Consider the following 22,567-nt stretch of genomic DNA (forward strand, 5'->3'; position numbering starts at 1 on the left):
CTACAAGAAGCATTTACAGCCTGTCATTAAGAAAAGAAGCTTTTCTATTGATTATTGAAACATTGTAATATAAAAGGTAGGAATCATTTTGAACATGGTGATTTTTGAATATTTGTCCATAAAAAACAATGAAATGTCAGGTTTCTTGAAATATCACATGTTGTTATTTCTTCAGTTGTTTGTCACATATTAAATATATGAAAGTATTATAAAACTCATTCTTCATCACAGAAGACAACTTAAAAACACTATGAAAATACCAAGGGTATGAATAATTTTGAGCAAAACTGTATGTTTCCTGAGAAGGGAACGAGACACTGTGTCGCTGGCCACACCCCGGGTGTCCACTCGCACTTCCTTCAAACAAATAGAAGCTGGAGTGATGTGACGTAGATGCCCTTATGGACTTGCTGACATGTATTCCTCCATCTTGTGTCCTATCTGAGCCAATAAATTGGCATGTGTGCACACAGAGCTTCAGACACAACTTCCTCGACAAAGTGTTCCCATAGCGTCAGTCATGACGCAGCGACTCGTTCACTTCTCAGGGAACCGGGTTACATATGTAGCCTGGTGTAGTTCTTGAACTTTTCGAATTAGTAGTTGCACACGTTCAAAACTTCGGTGGGATACACATTGAAATAAAAAATGTGTTTAACATAAAAAATATTAAAATAGAAAATTTTCATCATTTGAATTGGGTAATTAATCTTAAACTGCATGCTAAAACATTTTAAATCTAATTTCTTACTAGAGTTGTTATTTTTAACCCAATGTGTTGTTTTTAATTAATACAAATCTTAAATATTTGCAAAGTGACAGTAAAAATAATCCTATAAAAAGCAGACGCCCTGCTGTGTGGCTGGCAGGTACAAGAAAGAGTCAGAGCTCTATTTTAGCTTTAGTATATTGTAGTGTGGATTGGAGCTGATTCTCTGCTTTTCTGTACCTGAGCAAGTAACACCAGCATCTTCACCATGGCTGCAGTTGTGTGATCCGAATCCTCTATGAGAGCACTGTGTGATGTTGCTTTCACTTCCAGAACACTGAATATTATTCAGCCATATTGGGCCACTTCCCTGACCAAAGTGGGCATTTTGATGAGCGGTGACTGCTTTACCACATCCAAGCTGTCTACACACCACCTCTGCATCATTCAGGTCCCAGTCATTATCACACACTGTTCCCCACTGACCATCATGCAGGATCTCCACTCTACCAGAGCAGTTGTTGTTGCCACCAATGAGTCGCATGTTACCTTACAAGAGAAACAGCAAAATGCACATCATATTAATTTATGATAATGAATTTCTTAGGATTCTATTTCTGTTAGTAGTTAATAATATCTCAAAATGTCTTTTACATAAAAAATATTAAAATATAAAATTTTCATCATTTGAATTGGGTAATTAATCTTAAACTACATGCTAATTATTTGTATTGTGTGAGTGTAACGTCCCGTCAGACGTAGGAGTATTAGCATCCATACGCGGATGAGGTAAAGGGCCAAAGGCTAAGATCTTGGTCGAGGTCACGGAAAAGATAGAGTCGAAAACCAGAAAGCAATGAAGAGAAAGTCAAAACCAAAACGCTAGTCCAAAAAACGAAGTCAGAAGAAAAACGAGCAAGGCCATACACGAGGAAACGAGACTATCGATAAATCAAGGCTTGGCAGGTAACACAAAGGAAACAATGCTTCGCAATGAAACTAAGGTAGCGTGCGGTTTATATAGGTCATAGAACCGGAAGTGAGCAGAAACAGTTAATATTTGGGCGACGGCTCCCTCTGGTGTTCAGGCCTCGTGACAGAACCCCCCCGTCTAAGAACACCTCCAGGTGTTCGGCGTCGAGGGCATCCCCACGGGCGAGGGGCGGGTCTGTGGGGAAAGTTCAGGTGGAATTCATCTATGAGAGCGGGGTCCAGGATATCGTTTGCATTGACCCAGCATCGCTCCTCCGGGCCATATCCCTCCCAGTCCACCAAGTATTGGAGGCGGCGGCCCTGATGACGCGAGTTAAGGATGGTGTGAACCCGATAGGCGAGGGAACCGTCAATGTCCAGGGGAGGGGGTGGCTCATGGGCAGAGGGGTCCGCGGTCTGTGGCTCGTGATAGGGCTTGAGCAGCGATACATGAAAGGTGGGTGCGAGGCGGTAGGAGGCAGGCAGCTCTAGGTGAAACGAGACGGGATTAACCAGGTGGATGAAGCCCGTTGAAGGCGAACATGGGCTCGTTCCCAGATCTCCTGGCTTCGCCTGGACCATTCGTCCACCGCGGGGACGTCTGAGGGCTCCCCGGACCACGGGAACAGGGGGGGTTGATAGCCAAAAACACATTGGAAGGGTGTCAGCCCCGTAGAGGAATGGGTGAGGGAGTTCTGAGCGTATTCGGCCCATGGGAGGAATTCACTCCATCGATGCTGTTCCTTACTGCAGTAAGCCCTCAAAAACCTTCCTATTTCTTGGTTCAGACGTTCGGCTTGCCCGTTAGATTGGGGGTGGTATCCTGAGCTCAGTGTGACTTTGATTCTCAGTTGCTTGCAGAACTCCTGCCAGACCCTGGAGGTAAACTGTGGCCCCCGATCCGATACAATGTCCTCGGGGAGCCCAAAATTCCGGAAGACGTTGTGGAAAATGGCTACGGCGGTCTCCATGGAAGTAGGTAATCCCTTTATGGGAACTAATTTGCATGCCTTGGAAAACCGGTCAATGATAACCATGATGGTTGTGAAGCCCTGTGAGTCGGGGAGGTCAGTGAGAAAGTCAATAGAAATGTGAGACCAGGGACGGCGTGGGACGGGTAGGGGCTCCAACAGGCCCTCAGGCAGATGGCGATCGGTTCGGGAATGGAGCATGAGCGTACAAACCTTTCTACATCCTGGAGAAGAGAAGGCCACCAAAAGGTGTGACGCGGCAATTGGGCCGTACGATGGATGCCAGGGTGGCCGGAGCTGGGGCATTCGTGCGTGCACCTGATCAGTCTTAGACGGTACGTGGTGGGAACATAATGTTTGGAGGGTGGACAATTTGGGGGAGGAGCCTCGGAGGTGTAAGCCCTTTCAATTTCTCCTATGAAATCCCAACGAATGGGGCCTACTAAAACGGATGGTGGGAGTATATTACTCGGGTGTGAGGGTGATTCGCTGACCTCATGGATTCTAGAGAGGGCGTCTGCTTTCCCGTTCTTTGTGCCGGGACGATAGGTGACCGTGAACTTGAACCGTGAGAAAAATAAGGCCCACCTGGCTTGGCGTGGATTGAGGCGCTTAGCTTCTCGGAGGTACGCCAGGTTACGGTGATCTGTGAGTATGAGGAACGGGTGAGCTGCCCCCTCCAACCAATGTCTCCATTCCTCGAGGGCAACCTTCATAGCTAGAAGTTCCTTATTGCCCACGTCGTAATTCAATTCCGCCGGTGTTAGTTTCCGAGAGTAGAAGGCACAGGGATGTAGTTTGCCGGACTCCGGCTGGCGTTGAGAAAGTACTGCTGCCACCCCGCTGTTCGAGGCGTCCACTTCTACTGTAAAAGGTAAGTCAGGTCGTGGGTGTCGGAGTATAGGGGCGGAGAAGAAGCTGTGCTTAAGCTTATCGAAGGCTGTTCGGGCTTGATCAGTCCATTTTAGTTTCTGTGGTTTCCCCTTTAATAACGAGGTCAGGGGACTGGCTATGGTGCTATAGTTCCGGATGAAACGGCGATAAAAGTTAGCAAACCCCAGGAATCGTTGGAGGCCTTTAACATTGGTGGGCTCAGGCCAGGACATGATCGCGGACACTTTTGACTGGTCCATCTCCACCCCCGTTTGAGAAATCACGTAACCGAGAAACGTGATGGAGGAACGGTGGAACTCACACTTTTCCAACTTCACGAAGAGGTTATGGGTTGCCAGGCGGTGGAGGACTGCTCGAACGTGGGAAACATGTTGTTTCAAGTCTGATGAGTAGATCAAAATGTCGTCAATGTAGGCTATTACGTGGCTGTGGAGCATGTCCCTGAATATCTCATTTATCATGGATTGAAACACCGCCGGGGCGTTAGTGAGCCCGTAAGGCATGACTAGGTACTCGTAGTGTCCATTAGTGGTGTGGAAAGCAAGTCTTCCATTCGTCTCCTTCTCTTATCCTGATCAGTTTGTAGGCACTGCGTAGGTCGAGTTTGGTGAACACCTTGGCCCCTTGTAGCTGTTCAAGGGCGTTTGGAACTAAGGGGAGAGGATAAGGGTAGGGCACGGTGATAGCGTTCAAACCGCGATAGTCAATGCATGGGCGGAGCCCTCCATCCTTCTTTTCCACAAAGAAGAAACCCACCGCCGCCAGAGATGTTGAGGGCCTTATATAACCCGCTGCAAGGGCTTCTTCGATGTAGTCCTCCATAGCTTTCTTTTCTGGGATGGAGAGAGGGTAAACTCAGTTCTTAGGAGGGACGGCATTGGGGAGGAGTTCAATGGTGCAGTCCCATGGTCTGTGTGGTGGGAGCCTGGTTGCTTTTTCCTTACTAAACACTTCACGTAGTTCGTAGTATTCAGGAGGGAGCAAAGTGGGACTGGACGAAGCTGGGCTTTCAATGGAAGTAGCGAGGCATGGACGTGGAGTGTGGTTCAAAAAACAGTTCTTTATGCAGAAAGGGGCCCACTGTCGGAGGTCACCATCCTTCCAGGAGATGTCTGGGTCGTGAAGCTGTAGCCATGGAAGGCCCAGCACTATGGGGTTGGACGGGGAGGAGATGATAAAGAACGATAAACGTTCATGATGGAATAAACCAAGTTGGAGGTAGATAGGTTGGGTTTGCCGAGAAATGAGGCCCCCTCCGATGGGCTGATCATCGATGGCAGTCACTCTGAGCGGGGGAATGCATGGGACTGTGGGGATGTGTAGATTGCGCACCAGCATCTCGTCCATGAGGTTGACCGCTGAACCCGAGTCAATTAGTGCTGTGACGAAAAACTGAGAATGAGCAAGGAGAAGATATGCCAGAAGAGAAACTTTGGATAAGTGAACTATGTTTTCTACCTGTGGCGTAGATGATTTTTCAGGACATCGGAGCACTCTATGACTGGGTTTTCCACAGTAGAAGCAGAGGTTGAGTTTAGTACGCCGTTCACGTTCCTCTGCTGTGACTCGTGCCCTTCCCAGCTGCATGGGTTCAGAATAATCCTCTGTGTGCGGTCGCTCCTCCATTTTATAACGCGGCAGGGGGCGTGAGGTGGCGGCTGTAGGGCGGTGCTGGCGACGCAGGTTATCCAGACGGATGGCAGTGGAAATATATTGGGACAACGTGACGTTCGTTTCGCGGCATGCCATCTCTGCTTGTAACTCCGGGTTGAGCCCCTCGCGGAAGAACGCCATGAGTGCAGTAGCATTCCATCCCGACTGCGCTGCCAACGTGCGGAATTTTATAGCATAATCCGCGGCGGCGTCCCTCCCCTGGCGTAATTCCAGCAGCTGAACGGAAACATCCTTGCCGCCCGCCGGGTATTCGAACACTTCCTTAATTAAATTAGCGAAATAATCCGTGGATGATTTAACTTGGGGGTCAGAATCCCAAACTGCTGCTGCCCAATCTAGCGCTCTACCAGTTAGTAAGGATAATATGAACGCGCACCTGGTTCTTTCGTCGCGGTAAGCCTCAGGTTGGTGAGCGAAATAGTTATCACAGTGACGAAGAAAACCTCGGCAACGATCGGTGGATCCGTCAAACTTCTCAGGAAGGGCAAAATGAGGAAGTTCGCGGCGGGCGTCATGCGCTGGCGCGGCGGCTGCTGCCTGATCCAGTGGCTGCTGCTGGAGCTGTTGGTTAGCTGCCTTCAGCGCGTCGACCTCCGCCTGGTAAGCTTGAATAAGGACGCGCTGCCGCCACAGTGCCGCTTGCATATCCGCTGGACTCATCTCTGGCGAAGCATTCTGTAACGTCCCGTCAGATGTAGGAGTATTAGAATCCATACGCGGATGAGGTAAAGGGCCAAAGGCTAAGATCTTGGTCGAGGTCACGGAAAAGATAGAGTCGAAAACCAGAAAGCAATGAAGAGAAAGTCAAAACCAAAACGCTAGTCCAAAAAACGAAGTCAGAAGAAAAACAAGCAAGGCCATACACGAGGAAACGAGACTATCGATAAATCAAGGCTGGGCAGGTAACACAAAGGAAACAATGCTTCGCAATGAAACTAAGGTAGCGTGCGGTTTATATAGGTCATAGAACCGGAAGTGAGCAGAAAAAGTTAATATTCGGGCGACGGCTCCCTCTGGTGTTCAGGCCTCGTGACAGTGAGAAGTTTCGTTTCACTGCAGATCTGTTTTTTAAACAAAATATTCAGCATTTTTCTCCAAAATTGTCCTGTCCTATTAGAGGGGACATGCATCCCAGTTTGTATTCGTCTGACATAAAAAACATGAATAAAGTTCATGCATATTCTGCCATATTAAATGTAACTGTAATATATAAAATGTACTATGTGTTGTTTAATTTAATTAATAAAAAAATAACAATTATTTATAACATAAAATTACATATTAACATAATTTGAGAGTGAAAATAATCTTACAACATGTACCTGAGCAAGTAACACCAGCATCGTCTCCATGGCTGCAGTTGTGTGATCCAAATCCACTATGAGAGCACTGTGTGATGTTGCTTTCACTTCCAGAACACTGAATATTATTCAGCAATATTGGGCCACTTCCCTGACCAAAGTGGGCATTTTGATGAGCGGTGACAGCTTTACCACATCCAAGCTGTCTACACACCACCTCTGCATCATTCAGGTCCCAGTCATCATCACACACTGTTCCCCACTGACCATCATGCAGGATCTCCACTCTACCAGAGCAGGAGTCGGTGCCACCATTAAGTCGTATGTTACCTTACAAGAGAAACATCAAAATTCATGTTATATTATTTTATGATAATGAATCTCTCATTATTCCATTTCTGTTAGTTGTTAATGATTTCTCAAAAATTATTAACAATAAACCCCCTGGTGTTTTATTTCTTATATATTATCTACAGTGGCTGGCAAGTGTAAGAAAGAGTCAGGGCTCTATTTTAGCTTTAGTATATTGTAGTGTGGATTGGAGCTGATTCTCTGATTTTCTGTACCTGAGCAAGTAACACCAGCATCTTCACCATGGCTGCAGTTGTGTGATCCGAATCCTCTATGAGAGCACTGTGTGATGTTGCTTTCACTTCCAGAACACTGAATATTATTCAGCCATATTGGGCCACTTCCCTGACCAAAGTGGGCATTTTGATGAGCGGTGACTGCTTTACCACATCCAAGCTGTCTACACACCACCTCTGCATCATTCAGGTCCCAGTCATTATCACACACTGTTCCCCACTGACCATCATGCAGGATCTCCACTGTACCAGAGCAGGAGTCGGTGCCATTAATGAATCGTATGTTAGCGCCATCTAGGACAATACATCAGAATTAATGTTCATGTTAATTATTCATTGTCTTATTACAGTATTACAGCAATTGTAATGATTATTTCTAATCATTTCTCAAAAAACTTTAAGAACATTTCACATTATGAATAATGAACATTATTTGACTAGGTCATTAAATTTAACTGAATAATAACACCTTTTTAATCCAATTTATTATTTTTTTTAAAGAAACTCACCACTCCTCTCTGTTCAGAGGTTGATAAAGACATTGTTAGCAATGTATTATAAAAAGTTACTTTATATGGATTGTTATTGCCACTCCAAAGAGAGGGAGAGAAGAAAGATAATGTATGTAAAGGGAGAGAGAGAATAAAAGAAAAAAGGAAGTATGCACAAATTACTTAAATTGCATAAAAAGCAGATGAAAGACAAATCAAAAAATGAAAACAAAAAAAGTAAACATCAGTACAACTTCACTGTTTTCACTGCAGCCTGACTAGTGGACATCCCCATAATGTTGACTAGTATTTGAATTAGTGCAAATGATTAATCTATGCAACACTGAAATTGCACCACCGGCACTTCCCCCTCCAACCCTCTAGGGGGAGCCCTTGCTGGAATATTGAGCCCTCCCGGTCCACGCGGTTCACTGTGTTTAGATCTTGTTCTGTTCTCTGGATTTCTCGTGTTCTGTAAATTGTGTTTATCAGATTTGTTTGCCACACGGCCTGTGCTTTCTGGTTTATGATCTTTTTGCCTGTTATTTGCACTTTGTTTTTTTGCTTGCAGTTTTGGACTGTTTTGGTTTTATATTTAATGAACACAACGCAAATGGATTCTGCTTCTGCCTCTTCTGAAGCCACATAAACAATATTATAAGCAGCATGACAGAATATTTTATATACCTATAGACCATTTCATTGGATATTTGTGGGTTTATGGAAGTGACATCTTTGGTTCTTAAATGTTTCCAATTAGTAGTTGCACACGTTCAAAACTTCACTGGGATACACAATGATATAAAAAAAAATGTTTTAATTAGGTAAATAAACTTAAACTGCATGCTAAAATATTTTAACTCCAATTTCTTACTGCCTTTTAACCCCCCACCTCCAGTTATCTATACCATCAATATTATTTGTATTGTGTTAGAAGTTTCATTTCATTGTAGGCATGGTTTTTTTTTTTAGACAAATTTTTCTGCATTTTCCTTCAAAACCTCCCTGTCCTATTAGAGAGACACGCCCCCCAGTTTGTATTTGTCTGACAATAAATAACAGGAACAAACTTCATGCATATTTTGCCATATTAAAAGTGACTATAAATATATAAAATGTATTATGTGTTGTTTAATTTGATTAATAAAAAATTATAGTACATATTTCGAATTTGAGAGTGAAAATAATCTTAAAACATCAAAACCCCTGGTGTTTTATTTCCTTTGTATTATTTACAGTGGCTGGCAAGTATAAAAAATAGTCAGGGCTCTATTTTAGCTTTAGTATATTGTAGAGTGGATTGGAGCTGATTCTCTGCTTTTCTGTACCTGAGCAAGTAACACCAGCATCTTCACCATGGCTGCAGTTGTGTGATCCAAATCCTCTATGAGAGCACTGTGTGATGCTGCTTTCACTTCCAGAACACTGAACATTATTCAGCAATATTGGGTCACGTCCCTGACCAAAGTGGGCATTTTGATGAGCGGTGACCGCTTTACCACATCCAAGCTGTCTACACACCACCTCTGCATCATTCAGGTTCCAGTCATCATCACACACTGTTCCCCACTGACCATCATGCAGGATCTCCACTCTACCAGAGCAGTTGTTGTTGCCACCAATGAGTCGTATGTTAATATCATCTAAGACGAACATCAGAATTCATGTTCATGTTAATTAATCATAGTGAATATTTTTTTTTAATTATTTTTAATAATTAGTCAAAGAACATTAAATACATTTTACATAATGAATAGTGAACATTATTTGTACTAGTTCAAATATTCAGTATTTAACTGAATATTAATAACTTTTCAATCCAATTCATTACTCTTTTAAAGAAACCCCCCACTCCTTTCTTTAAAGGCTGATAAAAACTTTGTTAGCAATGTATTATAAAAAGTTAATTTCTAAGGACTGTTATTGTCACTCCAAATACAGGGAGAGAAGAAAGATAAGGTATGTAAAGGGAGAGAGATAAAAAGAAAAAAGTAAAAATACACAAAGAAGTTAAATTAAATTGCTTAAAATGCAGATGAAATGCAAATTAATCTAATTGGAAATAAAAAAGTAACAAACATCAGTACAACTCTGCTGTTTTCCCTACAGCCTGACTAGTGGACATCCCCACAATGCTGACTAGAATATGAATTAGTGCAAATGACTAGTCTATGCAACACTGAAATGGCACCACCCGCACTTCCCCCTTTAAATTGTGTAATTGTGTTTGTCAGATTGTTTGCCACATGGACTGTGCTTTCTGGCTTTTTGCACTCTGATTCTTGCTCACTGTTTTGGACTGTTTTGGTTTTCTATTTAATAAAAACAATGCAAATGGATTCTGCTTCTGCCTCTTCTGAAGCCACATTATAAACAATATTATAAGCAGCATAACCGAATATTTTATATACATATAGACAATTTCATTGGATATTCGTAGGTTTATGGAAGAGATATCTTTGATTTTTGAACCATCAATATTATTTGTATCATGTTAGAAGTTTCATTTCACTGTATGCCTGTCATTTTTTTTTTTTTTTATACAAATTTTTCTGCATTTTTCTCCAAAACCTTCCTGTCTTATTAGAGGGGACACGGCCCCCAGTTTGTATTCAGCTGATGTAAATAACATAAATAAACTTCATGCATATTCTGCCAAATTAAATGTAACTATAAAAATATAAAATCAATTATGTGTTGTTTAATTTAATTAATAAAAAATGACATTTTTCCAAATTGACTCTGAAAATAATCTTAGCACATCAGAAAGCCTGGTGTTTTTTTTCTTATATATTATCTACAGTGACTGGCGAGTATAAGAGAGTCAGGGCTCTATGTTAGTATATTCTGATTCTATGCTTTTCTGTACCTGAGCAAGTAACACCAGCATCTTCACCATGGTTGCAGTTGTGTGATCCGAATCCTCTATGAGAGCACTGTGTGATGGAGCTTTCATTTCCAGAACACTGAATATTATTCAGCCATATTGGACCACTTCCCTGACCAAAGTGGGCATTTTGATGAGCGGTGACAGCTTTACCACATCCAAGCTGTCTACACACCACCTCTGCATCATTCAGGTCCCAGATATCATCACACACTGTTCCCCACTGACCACTGTGCAGGATCTCCACTCTACCAGAGCAGGAGTCGGTGCCACCAATAAGTCGTATGTTACCTTACAAGAGAAACAGCAAAATGCACATCATATTAATTTATGATAATGAATTTTTTAGGATTCTATTTCTGTTAGTAGTTAATAATATCTCAAAAAATGTCTTTTACATAAAAAATATTAAAATAGAAAATTTTCATCATTTGAATTGGGTTATTAATCTTAAACTACATGCTAATTATTTGTATTGTGTGAGAAGTTTCGTTTCACTGCAGATCTGTTTTTTAGACAAAATATTCAGCATTTTTCTCCAAAATTATCCTGTCCTATTAGAGGGGACATGCATCCCAGTTTGTATTCGTCTGACATAAAAAACATGAATAAAGTTCATGTATATTCTGCCATATTAAATGTAACTGTAATATATAAAATGTACAATGTGTTGTTTAATTTAATTAATAAAAAATAACATTTATTTATAACATAAAATTACATATTAACATAATTTGAGAGTGAAAATAATCTTACAACATGTACCTGAGCAAGTAACACCAGCATCGTCACCATGGCTGCAGTCGTGTGATCCAAATCCACTATGAGAGCACTGTGTGATGTTGCTTTCACTTCCAGAACACTGAATATTATTCAGCAAAATTGGGCCACTTCCCTGACCAAAGTGGGCACTTTGATGAGCGGTGACCGCTTTACCACATCCAAGCTGTCTACACACCACCTCTGCATCATTCAGGTCCCAGTCATTATCACACACTGTTCCCCACTGACCATCATGCAGGATCTCCACTCTACCAGAGCAGGAGTCGGTGCCATTAATGAGTTGTATGTTACCTTACAAGACAAACATCAAAATTCATGTTATATTAATTTATGATAATGAATCTCTCATTATTCCATTTCTGTTAGTTGTTAATGATTTCTCAAAAATTATTAACAATAAACCCCCTGGTGTTTTATTTCTTATATATTATCTACAGTGGCTGGCAAGTGTAAGAAAGAGTCAGGGCTCTATTTTAGCTTTAGTATATTGTAGTGTGGATTGGAGCTGATTCTCTGCTTTTCTGTACCTGAGCAAGTAACACCAGCATCTTCACCATGGTTGCAGTTGTGTGATCCAAATCCTCTATGAGAGCACTGTGTGATGGAGCGTTCACTTCCAGAACACTGAACATCATCCCGCCATATTGGGCCTCTTCCCTGACCAAAGTGGGCATTTTGATGAGCGGTGACAGCTTTACCACATCCAAGCTGTCTACACACCACCTCTGCATCATTCAGGTCCCAGTCATTATCACACACTGTTCCCCACTGACCATCATGCAGGATCTCCACTCTACCAGAGCAGGAGTCGGTGCCACCAATGAGTCGCATGTTACCTTACAAGAGAAACAGCAAAATGCACATCATATTAATTTATGATAATGAATTTCTTAGGATTCTATTTCTGTTAGTAGTTAATAATATCTCAGAAAATGTCTTTTACATAAAAAATATTAAAATAGAAAATTTTCATCATTTGAATTGGGTTATTAATCTTAAACTACATGCTAATTATTTGTATTGTGTGAGAAGTTTCGTTTCACTGCAGATCTGTTTTTTAGACAAAATATTCAGCATTTTTCTCCAAAATTGTCCTGTCCTATTAGAGGGGACATGCATCCCAGTTTGTATTCGTCTGACATAAAAAACATGAATAAAGTTCATGCATATTCTGTCATATTAAATGTAACTGTAATATATAAAATGTACTAGGTGTTGTTTAATTTAATTAATAAAAAATAACATTTATTTATAACATAAAATTACATATTAACATAATTTGAGAGTGAAAATAATCTTACAACATGTACCTGAGCAAGTAACACCAGCATCTTCACCATGGTTGCAGTTGTGTGATCCAAATCCTCTATGAGAGCACTGTGTGATGCTGCTTTCACTTCCAGAACACTGAATATTATTCAGCAATATTGGGCCACTTCCCTGACCAAAGTGGGCATTTTGATGAGCGGTGACAGCTTTACCACATCCAAGCTGTCTACACACCACCTCTGCATCATTCAGGTCCCAGTCATTATCACACACTGTTCCCCACTGACCATCATGCAGGATCTCCACTCTACCAGAGCAGGAGTCGGTGCCACCAATGAGTCGTATGTTAGCGCCATCTAGGACAAAACATCAAAAACCATGTTCATGTTAATTAATTATAGTGAATCTTATTATTTATCAATACTTTAAATGATTATTTCTAATCATTTCTCAACCATTCTTTGTTTTCCATTGTGTTTGCCATCGTGTTTTGTTCTCATGTTTTTTGTTCTCGTGTTCTTTAGATTGTGTTTGTCAGATTTGTTTGCCACACGGACTGTGCTTTTTGGTTCATGACCTTTTTGCCTGTTATTTGGCCAGCAAGTCCACTCTAGCATTTTTGGTCTTCAGGAAGCGCTCCATGTATGTGTGTCGATTGTTTGTCCTGTCTGTCTAGACAGAAACAAGACAAGAGATTTATGGTGTTAAATGTGTGTGCATCCGTGCCCCCGTTTTATCACGGAGGATGACACACATGCTCTTTGTGTTGTTTGTTTGGGAGAAGAGCATGCCCGGTCGGCTCTCGAGGGAGCTGGCTGCATGCATTGCAGGAGGTTTCCTCTCCATAAGCCCCGATCCTGCTTGGCTGTATTTTCCGGCCAGGCTTCTGCGCCTCGTGGCTCGGGTCCCACGTCCGGTATAGCGGCCCGGCGGCTTAGATCATTGGGTTCGCAGGTTGAGTTGGCGGAAGCGGAACAAGAGACGGGTCCTTCCCATTCTCCTGTCCTCTCCCCTGACTCCAATATTCCCGCTTCAGTTTTGGGAGCTCACGCTGTGATTTTTCCGGACCCAGGTGTGGATATTTCTTTGTCTGCGTAGGGCTCTGAGAAGCTCAACAAGAGTGAGGAGGGAAATTCCTCCATCGATCTGCCACTGCAGTCAATGGCATTCGAGGAGCTAACTGATGTTTTAACGCGAGCTGTCAGCAAATTAAATTTAAATTGGCCTGAAGAGGAAGTTAGTGCTGTCTGACCGCTTCCCGCCTTGTGCCCCGCCCACTCAGACAGCTTCCGTTTTTCCAGGACCTCCATGCTGAGTTATCGAGGTCCTGGAAGAATCCTTCTTCGGCATGACTTTTTTTCCCCGGCCTCCTCTGATTATTCAGCCATTATAGGGCTTGAAAATTATAGTTATGCAGACATGTCCAGGGTTGAAGAGGCGCTTGCGAGCTATCTCTCCCCTACATTGCCGGCATGGAGGAGGCCGGTGCTCCCTTCTAAACCATGTAGAGCCACCTCAGCCCTTGTGGGGAAGGCCTACATGGCAGCAGGCCAAGCTGGTGCATCCCTGCACAACATGGTGGTTTTGCAGGCCTACCAGGCTGACCTGCTGAGAGAGCTTGACTGTAGCGAGGGACTTTGCCCTGAGGCAGTCTCTGAGCTGCGTTGAGCCATAGACCTCACGCTCCATGCCACAAAGCAATGGCCATAGGCTGTTCTATGGTTGTGTTAATTGCCTCGGAGAGGCGCCTGTGGCTTAATTTAAAAGGGATTAAGGACAAAGATAAGTTCAGTTTAAGTCCACACTGCATTTTCTGCACGATGCCAGGTGGCTGAGGCCTTCCTGCAGACCGTGCCTCCCCTCCTGGGACCTCTCTGTGGTCCTGGAGGGGCTGCTGGAGGCCCCCTTTGAGCCTTTGCACGGTATTGCTTAGCCTCTAGGCGTCAGAGCTCACTTTACTAGGGATATCACCTCGTCCAGTGCCTTGGCTAGGTGTGTTCCCCTCCAGGAAATTTGTGCTGTGGCAGGCTGGTCCTCTCTGCACACCTTTTTCAGGTTCTGTAACCTGGACCAGGACCCCACTCCAGTGTCCCAGGTCCTTCAGAGCTGATTGATATCCTATTCCTTGTTTGCTCGTGCTCTCTCACGGCCCCGGGGACAGACATTGACCGGTGTGTTGCAGCGTGGGTATTGATATTCCCATAGCATCAGTCATGACGCAGCATTGAATTCCCAAGAAAGGGAACTACACAAGGTTATGTACAGTTGTGCTTAAAATTATTCATACCGCTTGGACAAATCAATAGTTTTTTTTTCATTTATAAAAACTACTTTAGCGAAACTTCCATTGTATTCAATATACATTAGTTATGCACAACCCCACATATGTGTTAGCTAAACTTCATTTGTATACCAATAGATATGGCCAGAGATTCTCTTTTGAGCCTGTTCAAAATTAATCATACCCTATTCTCAATCTCAGAAAAAAATCTTTATTTTGTGAAAGTGCACGTGGTTTCACACTCCAGTGACTATAATCAATTTAATCAATTTTGGTGTAATCAATTTAGGCCTAATAATGTTAAATGGTAGCACCTGCTCTGTAAAGTATAATTAATGGGGCAAAGCTTACATTATTCTCAGTCACTGTCACCATGGCAAAGAAGAAAGAACTCAGTCATGATCTTCGTACATGTCTGGTCAATGCCCATAGTGGAGGCAAAGGCTACAAGGCAATTTTGAAAGATCTGGAATTCCCTGTATCAACCGTACAGAGTATCATCAAGAAATTCAAGATGTTCAACGCTGTCAAAAACCTGGATAGGCGTGGCAGGAAGTGCAAAGTATCCTCTAGAGTCGATAGAAAGATCTGCCAAGATGCAACCAACCCCCATATCACCACCGAAGCTCTATTAGACACTCTCAACCAAGCAGGGGAGATGGTATCAAGATCCACCTTTCAGCGAATCAGCCCTGACCTGAACCCAACTGAGAATTTGTGGAGAGAGTTGAAGATCTGGCTCAGGGCTAGGAAGCCTTCCAAATCAACCACCAACTGGAGGCTTTAGCGAAGGAAGAGTGAGGAAACCTGCCGCAGCAGATCTGTAGAAATCTTGTGGAGACCTACAAGAAGCGTTTACAGCCTGTCATTAAGAAAAGAAGCTTTTCTATTGATTATTGAAACATTGTAATATAAAAGGTAGGAATCATTTTGAACATGGTGATTTTTGAATATTTGTCCATAAAAAACAATGAAATGTCAGGTTTCTTGAAATATCACATGTTGTTATTTCTTCAGTTGTTTGTCACATATTAAATATATGAAAGTATTATAAAACTCATTCTTCATCACAGAAGACAACTTAAAAACACTATGAAAATACCAAGGGTATGAATAATTTTGAGCAAAACTGTATGTTTCCTGAGAAGGGAACGAGACACTGTGTCACTGGCCACACCCCGGGTGTCCACTCGCACTTCCTTCAAACAAATAGAAGCTGGAGTGATGTGACGTAGATGCCCTTATGGACTTGCTGACATGTATTCCTCCATCTTGTGTCCTATCCGAGCCAATAAATTGGCGTGTGTGCACACAGAGCTTCAGACACAACTTCCTCGACAAAGTGTTCCCATAGCGTCAGTCATGACGCAGCGACTCGTTCACTTCTCAGGGAACCGGGTTACATATGGAGCCTGGTGTAGTTCTTGAACTTTTCGAATTAGTAGTTGCACACGTTCAAAACTTCGGTGGGATACACATTGAAATAAAAAATGTGTTTTACATAAAGAATATTAAAATAGAAAATTTCCTTCATTAGTATTGGGTAATTAATCTTAAACTGCATGCTAAAACATTTTAAATCTAATTTGTTACTAGAGTTGTTATTTTTAACCCAATGTGTTGTTTTTAATTAATACAAATCTTAAATATTTGCAAAATGACAGTAAAAATAATCCTATAAAAAGCAGACGCCCTGCTGTGTGGCTGGTAGGTACAAGAAAGAGTCAGAGCTCTATTTTAGCTTTAGTATATTGTAGTGTGGACTGGAGCTGATTCTCTGCTTTTCTGTACCTGAGCAAGTAACACCAGCATCTTCACCATGGCTGCAGTCGTGTGATCCAAATCCTCTATGAGAGCACTGTGTGATGCTGCTTTCACTTCCAGAACACTGAACATTATCCAGCCATATTGGGCCACTTCCCTGACCAAAGTGGGCATTTTGATGAGCGGTGACCGCTTTACCACATCCAAGCTGTCTACACACCACCTCTGCATCATTCAGGTTCCAGTCATCATCACACACTGTTCCCCACTGACCACTGTGCAGGATCTCCACTCTACCAGAGCAGGAGTCGGTGCCACCAATGAATCGTATGTTAGCGCCATCTAGGACAAAACATCAGAATTCATGTTCATGTTAATTAATCATTGTCTTATTACAGTATAAATTTACCCGTGACTGTGTGAGTGTAAAGCTGCGAAGTATTTTTATGTGCTTTGTAAATACTTAATTGCGCTGGTGTTGTCCTGCCATCTGCGCATAACTTTTTTTGTTCAACTTTAAAGACGCCTGTGCAATCTTAAGATTCTACAAATGTGCCCTTCTTTTACTTACGCACTTGTTTTTGAGTGTAATGGATAAAACATATTGTGCCTAAAAGCTATTTTAAGCCATTGTTATAATATTATAGCAGTATATAAAAATTTGTTTATGGACTGGTCAAATGGCTCTAACATTTTTATGTTGAATCAGCATAAAATGCTATTTAGCATTTTAATTTCTCAAAAAATGTCTTTTACATAAAGAAATATTAAAATTGAAAATTTCCATGATTTGAATTGGGTAATTAATCTTAATCTGCATGATAAAACATTTTATGTCTAATGAAACCCACCAACTCCAGTTATAAATACCATCAATATTATTTGTATCGTGTTAGAAATTTAATTTCATAGTAGGCCTGTTTTTTTCTATAAATTGTGTTTGTCAGATTTGTTTGGCACACAGACTGTGCTTGCTGGTTTATTTTCTTTTTGCCTTTTATTTCCACTCAGATTTTTGCTCACTGTTCTGGACTGTTTAATTATTTTTTATTTAATAAACACCGCAAATGGATTCTGCTCCTGCCTCTTTTGAAGCCACATTATAAACAATATTATAAGCAGCATGACAAAATATGTCATATCCTATAGAACATTTCGACCGATATTTGTGGTTTTATGGAAGTAACATCTTTGATTTTTGAAAGTTTCCAATTAGTAGTTTTGCACATTCAGAGCGTCAGTGGGATATGCACTGACATCCAAAAATATATTTTGCATAAAGATTAGAAAATTAGAAAATTTCCATCATTTGAATTGGGTAGTTAATCTTAAACTGCATGCTAAAACATTTTAAATCCAATTTGTTACTATTTTTTAACCCCCTGCCTCCAGTTATAAATACCATCAATATTATTTGTATTGCGTTAGAAGTTTCAATTCATTGTAGGCCTTTTTTTAACCAAAATTTTCTGCATTTTTGTATTTATCTGACATAAATAATAGGAATAAACTTCATGCATATTCTGCCATATTAAATATAACTATAAACTGCTCAAATGTATTATGGGTTGAATAATTTAATTAATGTAACAGTGAAAATATTCAAGGAACATTTGATCCCCTGGTGTTTTATTTTTCTTATATACAGATGTGGCAGTTAAGAATGCGCGTCAGAGGGACAGGAATCCCGCGACGACTCGTGGCATTATGCGGCATTGCGAGTGACGCTCTCGCGCAGGAAAGACGAGACCAGTAGGGGGCAGTCGTGTTTCATGTACATTGAAATCGAGTAACTGCGGCGCTGCGGAGAGCAAATGACGTATTTTATCAAAGTCCCACAAAATCTATTTAAAAGCTTACGGAGCAGTCTGTTCTTGCAGTAGCTACTTTGATGTCATAAACTGATCGGTCTGTGAAGCGCTGCATGAAGTCAAACACATTAAATGATGTGCTTGGATCACGAGATTCGTAGCAATACGGGATTAAATTCGTAATATTTTGAGAATAATGTCATTATTTACATTAACGTGTTTAGAGTGATGAATAATATAGTAGGCCTATTTGTGTATAGTGAAATTAACGTATTAATAAAACGACTTAATGCATTAAGCTACATTGAGAATACGCATAAAAGTGAAACTTTACTCATTGCATGTGCATCTACCTGTTTTAATAATAAGGTAGGCATAACTTATCTGCTTTGAACATCTGCTTGTTCACATTACGCCGAACACGTTGATGTATATGGCATTATAAATAAAACATTACAACTTAATCCCTATATTGCATGAGTTTAATACTGTTGCATGAAGTCAAACACATTAAATGATGTGCTTGGCCACGGAGTTTCTCTCAGAAGCAGATTAAAACAAGCAACAAAGAAAGTAAACGTGTGGAATTCATATTTAACATTTTCAGCTGTGAGTTTTCAATGTCATAACTTCATGGTGTGAGGTTTTATTGCGTGTGATGGAAGCAGTTAGAGCGCGTTGTCCTGCAGGCAGCTGACCACGGAGCGCGAGCCTTCATCAGGATACGTTTAAAAAAATCTTTAATACTTTAATACATATATAATAATATTTACATTTTAAATGAATATGTATAAATTTACCCGTGACTGTGTGAGTGTAAAGCTGCGAAGTATTTTTATGTGCTTTGTAAATACTTAATTGCGCTGGTGTTGTCCTGCCATCTGCGCATAACTTTTTTTGTTCAACTTTAAAGACGCCTGTGCAATCTTAAGATTCTACAAATGCGCCCTTCTTCTACTTACGCACTTGTTTTTGAGTGTAATGGATAAAACATATTGTGCCTAAAAGCTATTTTAAGCCATTGTTATAATATTATAGCAGTATATAAAAATTTGTTTATGGACTGGTCAAATGGCTCTAACATTTTTATGGCTCCGTTATTAATAGTTTTTACATCATACGCGTTTGATCGTTACTGTAGCACTTATATATTATCTTATGTCATGCTTATATATTCTCTAAAACACTTCTAAATATGAAATATATCTCTGAACATGGTCTCTGTTTAATAATCACTGCGGCGTCTCCCTCCCGCAGCCCGCTGCTATGTACAGTACTGTAAACTCGTGCGCTCTGAATCTCCCTTCCCACATTCACCCGAGTTTATGAAGCGCATTTCTTTGACATTAAATGGCATGTAAAAAGCTTTACAGGAGCCTCCGCCTACTACAGAAGTTTTGATGTACTATCTGATTTAATATTGTTCGTTAATTGTTTCACAGCTTAAATATACATTAATACACATAGACAGCAGGATGTTTGTTAGTGGATTAAAATGGGGGAGGTTTTAGGATGTTTTTGAGGCGATCTCTTCGCCTTTCTTCCCCAAAGAGGTGCTAAATGTAATTTCCATGTAAAACCCGGTTCGAGCGGTGTTCAGACGATCTGAGAGATCTTCCCCCACAATGCTTCACCCACACTGACTTTTAGGGTTGTGGAGGGTTTACTCTTATGAGTTAGATTGTCAGAACACGGTGCCGAATTCGGGGATAAAACTGTACAATAACTCACCTTTGTATGTCACAATCTAGTCTTTAGTTAGTTTAATCGGTTTAATACTTTCTAACCAAAATGATGAGAAAGCTGAAGAGTCTGCATAATGTTTATTTTTTATTTAATGCAGTCAGACCACGTTTTTATTATTTTAAGGTTTTTATTGAGTGATTACATTGGGCGGCGGTTTCTTTTATGAAAGCTTCCTCGAAGAAAGACCGGTCCATTATCCCTTCAAATATTGCAATCGGTCCTGGTCCAAGTCTGGATATTGCCCCCAAACAGTGCTTAATTTGTAAATGAATAATTTCCGGAACAAAACCAGCAGTCTCTCGCCGCTGTGACCGACACCGACCACACAACTTCAGTTTTCCAGGAACATGACCCTTTCATTTAAAGGGGGCTCAGCCCCGAATGAGGGTAAATAGTAAAAATAAATTAATTAATTAATTAAAATAAAGGTTTGACTAACAGGGTAGGATGGTAAACATTTGAGTACTGAACAAGCCAAATACGAGTCTTCCTGATCACACACACACTCTCACACACACACACACACACACACACGTCCTCTGATCCTCGCTCTGTGACTCCGTGGTCTGCGGATTGAAGAACGCGCTGAAAGACGGGGAGGAGCCAAAGTCTGCCGGTGTTTTTATATAAAATTTAAAGGGGACTGAGGAGATCACCAATTTGTGTAGAGCATGGTCTTCGCTAGGCCATTTCTACTCAGCCCCCCTAAAAATTATGTATTATTCTCCATAAACTCTACACAAATTGGTGAGCTCCTCAGTCCCCTTTAAATTTCATATGAAAACGGCGGCAGACTTTGGCTCCTCCCCGTCTTTCAGCGCGTTCTTCAATCCGCAGACCGCGGCGTCACAGAGGGAGGATCAGAGGACAAGTGTGTGTGAGTGTGTGTGTGTGTGTGTGTGTGTGTGAGTGTGTGTGTGTGTGATCAGGAAGACTTGTATTTGGCTTGTTCAGTACTCAAATGTTAGACACATCTATACCATACAGTGGAATGCTGAAATAAGTTTACCATCCTACCCTGTTAGTCAAACCTTTATTTTAATTAATTTTTTTTTTACTATTATACCCACATTGGGGTCTGAGCCCCCCTTAAATGAAAATCCTAGAATTGTTCCTGGTGTAGAGTTTATGGAGAATGGCAGAATTTTAGGAGGGCTGAGTAGAAATGTTAGGGGGGCTAAAGCCCACCTACAAATGGCCTAGCGTCGTCCATGCTGCTACCATATGCTTTCTGCTATCTGCTACCATATGCGAATTAGTAGGACTGTGCTCAGTATCATTTATCTGATCAGTGGAGGTTTCTGTCACCGATGACGTGGTTGCGTCCTCCATTACTGACCGGTGTAACTCGCTTTGCTTCTGTCTCCCACTATATTGATAAAAGGTGTGCAGTTCCATCTTCCCAGGATCTCTTTTGATCAGGCACACCATCAACTTTTCTCATGGATTTTAAAAAATTAAAAAATATGTTTGATGGTCTCTTTGATATTTAATCATATTTATTTAGGTAGATCAATAAACCATTCTTTTTTCCGCTGCTCTCTGCACGCGAAATAATAATCACCAAGCAATGAGAGTAATTGTAGATGCGCATGCAACGAGTAAAGTTTCACTTTTATGCGTATTCTCAACGTAGCTTAATGCATTAAGTCGTTTTATTAATACATTAATTTCACTATACACAAATAGGCCTTATATATTATTCATCACTCTAAACACGTTAATGTAAATAATGACATTATTCTCAAAATATTACGAATTTAATCCTGTATTGCTACGAATCTCGTGATTTTTACTTTATTCTCATAGTGTTAACTTTATTCGCGAAATATTACTACTTTGTCACAATTTTATTTAGTTTGACTTTTTTTCTGGAATAACTACCAGTTCAATTTTGTGTTATAATGACTTTAATCTCAAGAGGTTTTCCATTTTAATTTTTATCTTTTTATCTTTATCAATGAGTCGTATGTTACCTTGTAAGACAAACAGCAAAATGCATCTCAATATTAATTAATGATAATGGCTCTCATTACAATATTGCCAAACACTTGTTGATTTAATAAAATTTTTTAAGTCCTAATAATTTCTTAAAAATTTTTTTTACATACTGTATAATGGAATCTCCATAATTTGCATAGGGAAACTTAACCTGCATAATAACAACATTTAAATCCAATTTGTTACAATTTTTACCCACCACCTTCTCCTGTTTTTGGAGGTTGTTACATTATTGAATTATTAATGACTACTACAGTTAACACACTTAATGAAACTGGGATCCTTTAGATCTTCATCATTACCTTCTTAGCACAGCGTAAGTCTCCTCGTGAAAATGTCTTAACACTTTTCCATTTGTTTCACACATTTTTCTCACCCTTTTCAAAATATTTCAAAATATTTACCACGGATCTCTTTGAAAGACTC

General features: G+C 40.8%; 1 protein-coding gene across 1 annotated transcript in view; it reads right to left on the reverse strand.

The window, feature by feature from the left end:
- Positions 1-22,567, reverse strand: part of LOC131369868 (uncharacterized) — a 123,069-nt gene that overhangs the window by 86,185 nt on the left and 14,317 nt on the right. The window contains 11 exon segments of the mRNA XM_058416762.1: positions 939-1,258; positions 6,086-6,097; positions 6,543-6,851; positions 7,067-7,402; positions 8,928-9,242; positions 10,469-10,777; positions 11,243-11,560; positions 11,776-12,100; positions 12,563-12,894; positions 16,584-16,925; positions 20,612-20,626. Coding sequence (XP_058272745.1) covers positions 939-1,258; positions 6,086-6,097; positions 6,543-6,851; positions 7,067-7,402; positions 8,928-9,242; positions 10,469-10,777; positions 11,243-11,560; positions 11,776-12,100; positions 12,563-12,894; positions 16,584-16,925; positions 20,612-20,626 — 2,933 coding nt within the window.

This window comes from Hemibagrus wyckioides, linkage group LG02 (assembly GCF_019097595.1).
Source record: "Hemibagrus wyckioides isolate EC202008001 linkage group LG02, SWU_Hwy_1.0, whole genome shotgun sequence".
Lineage (NCBI taxonomy): Eukaryota > Metazoa > Chordata > Actinopteri > Siluriformes > Bagridae > Hemibagrus > Hemibagrus wyckioides.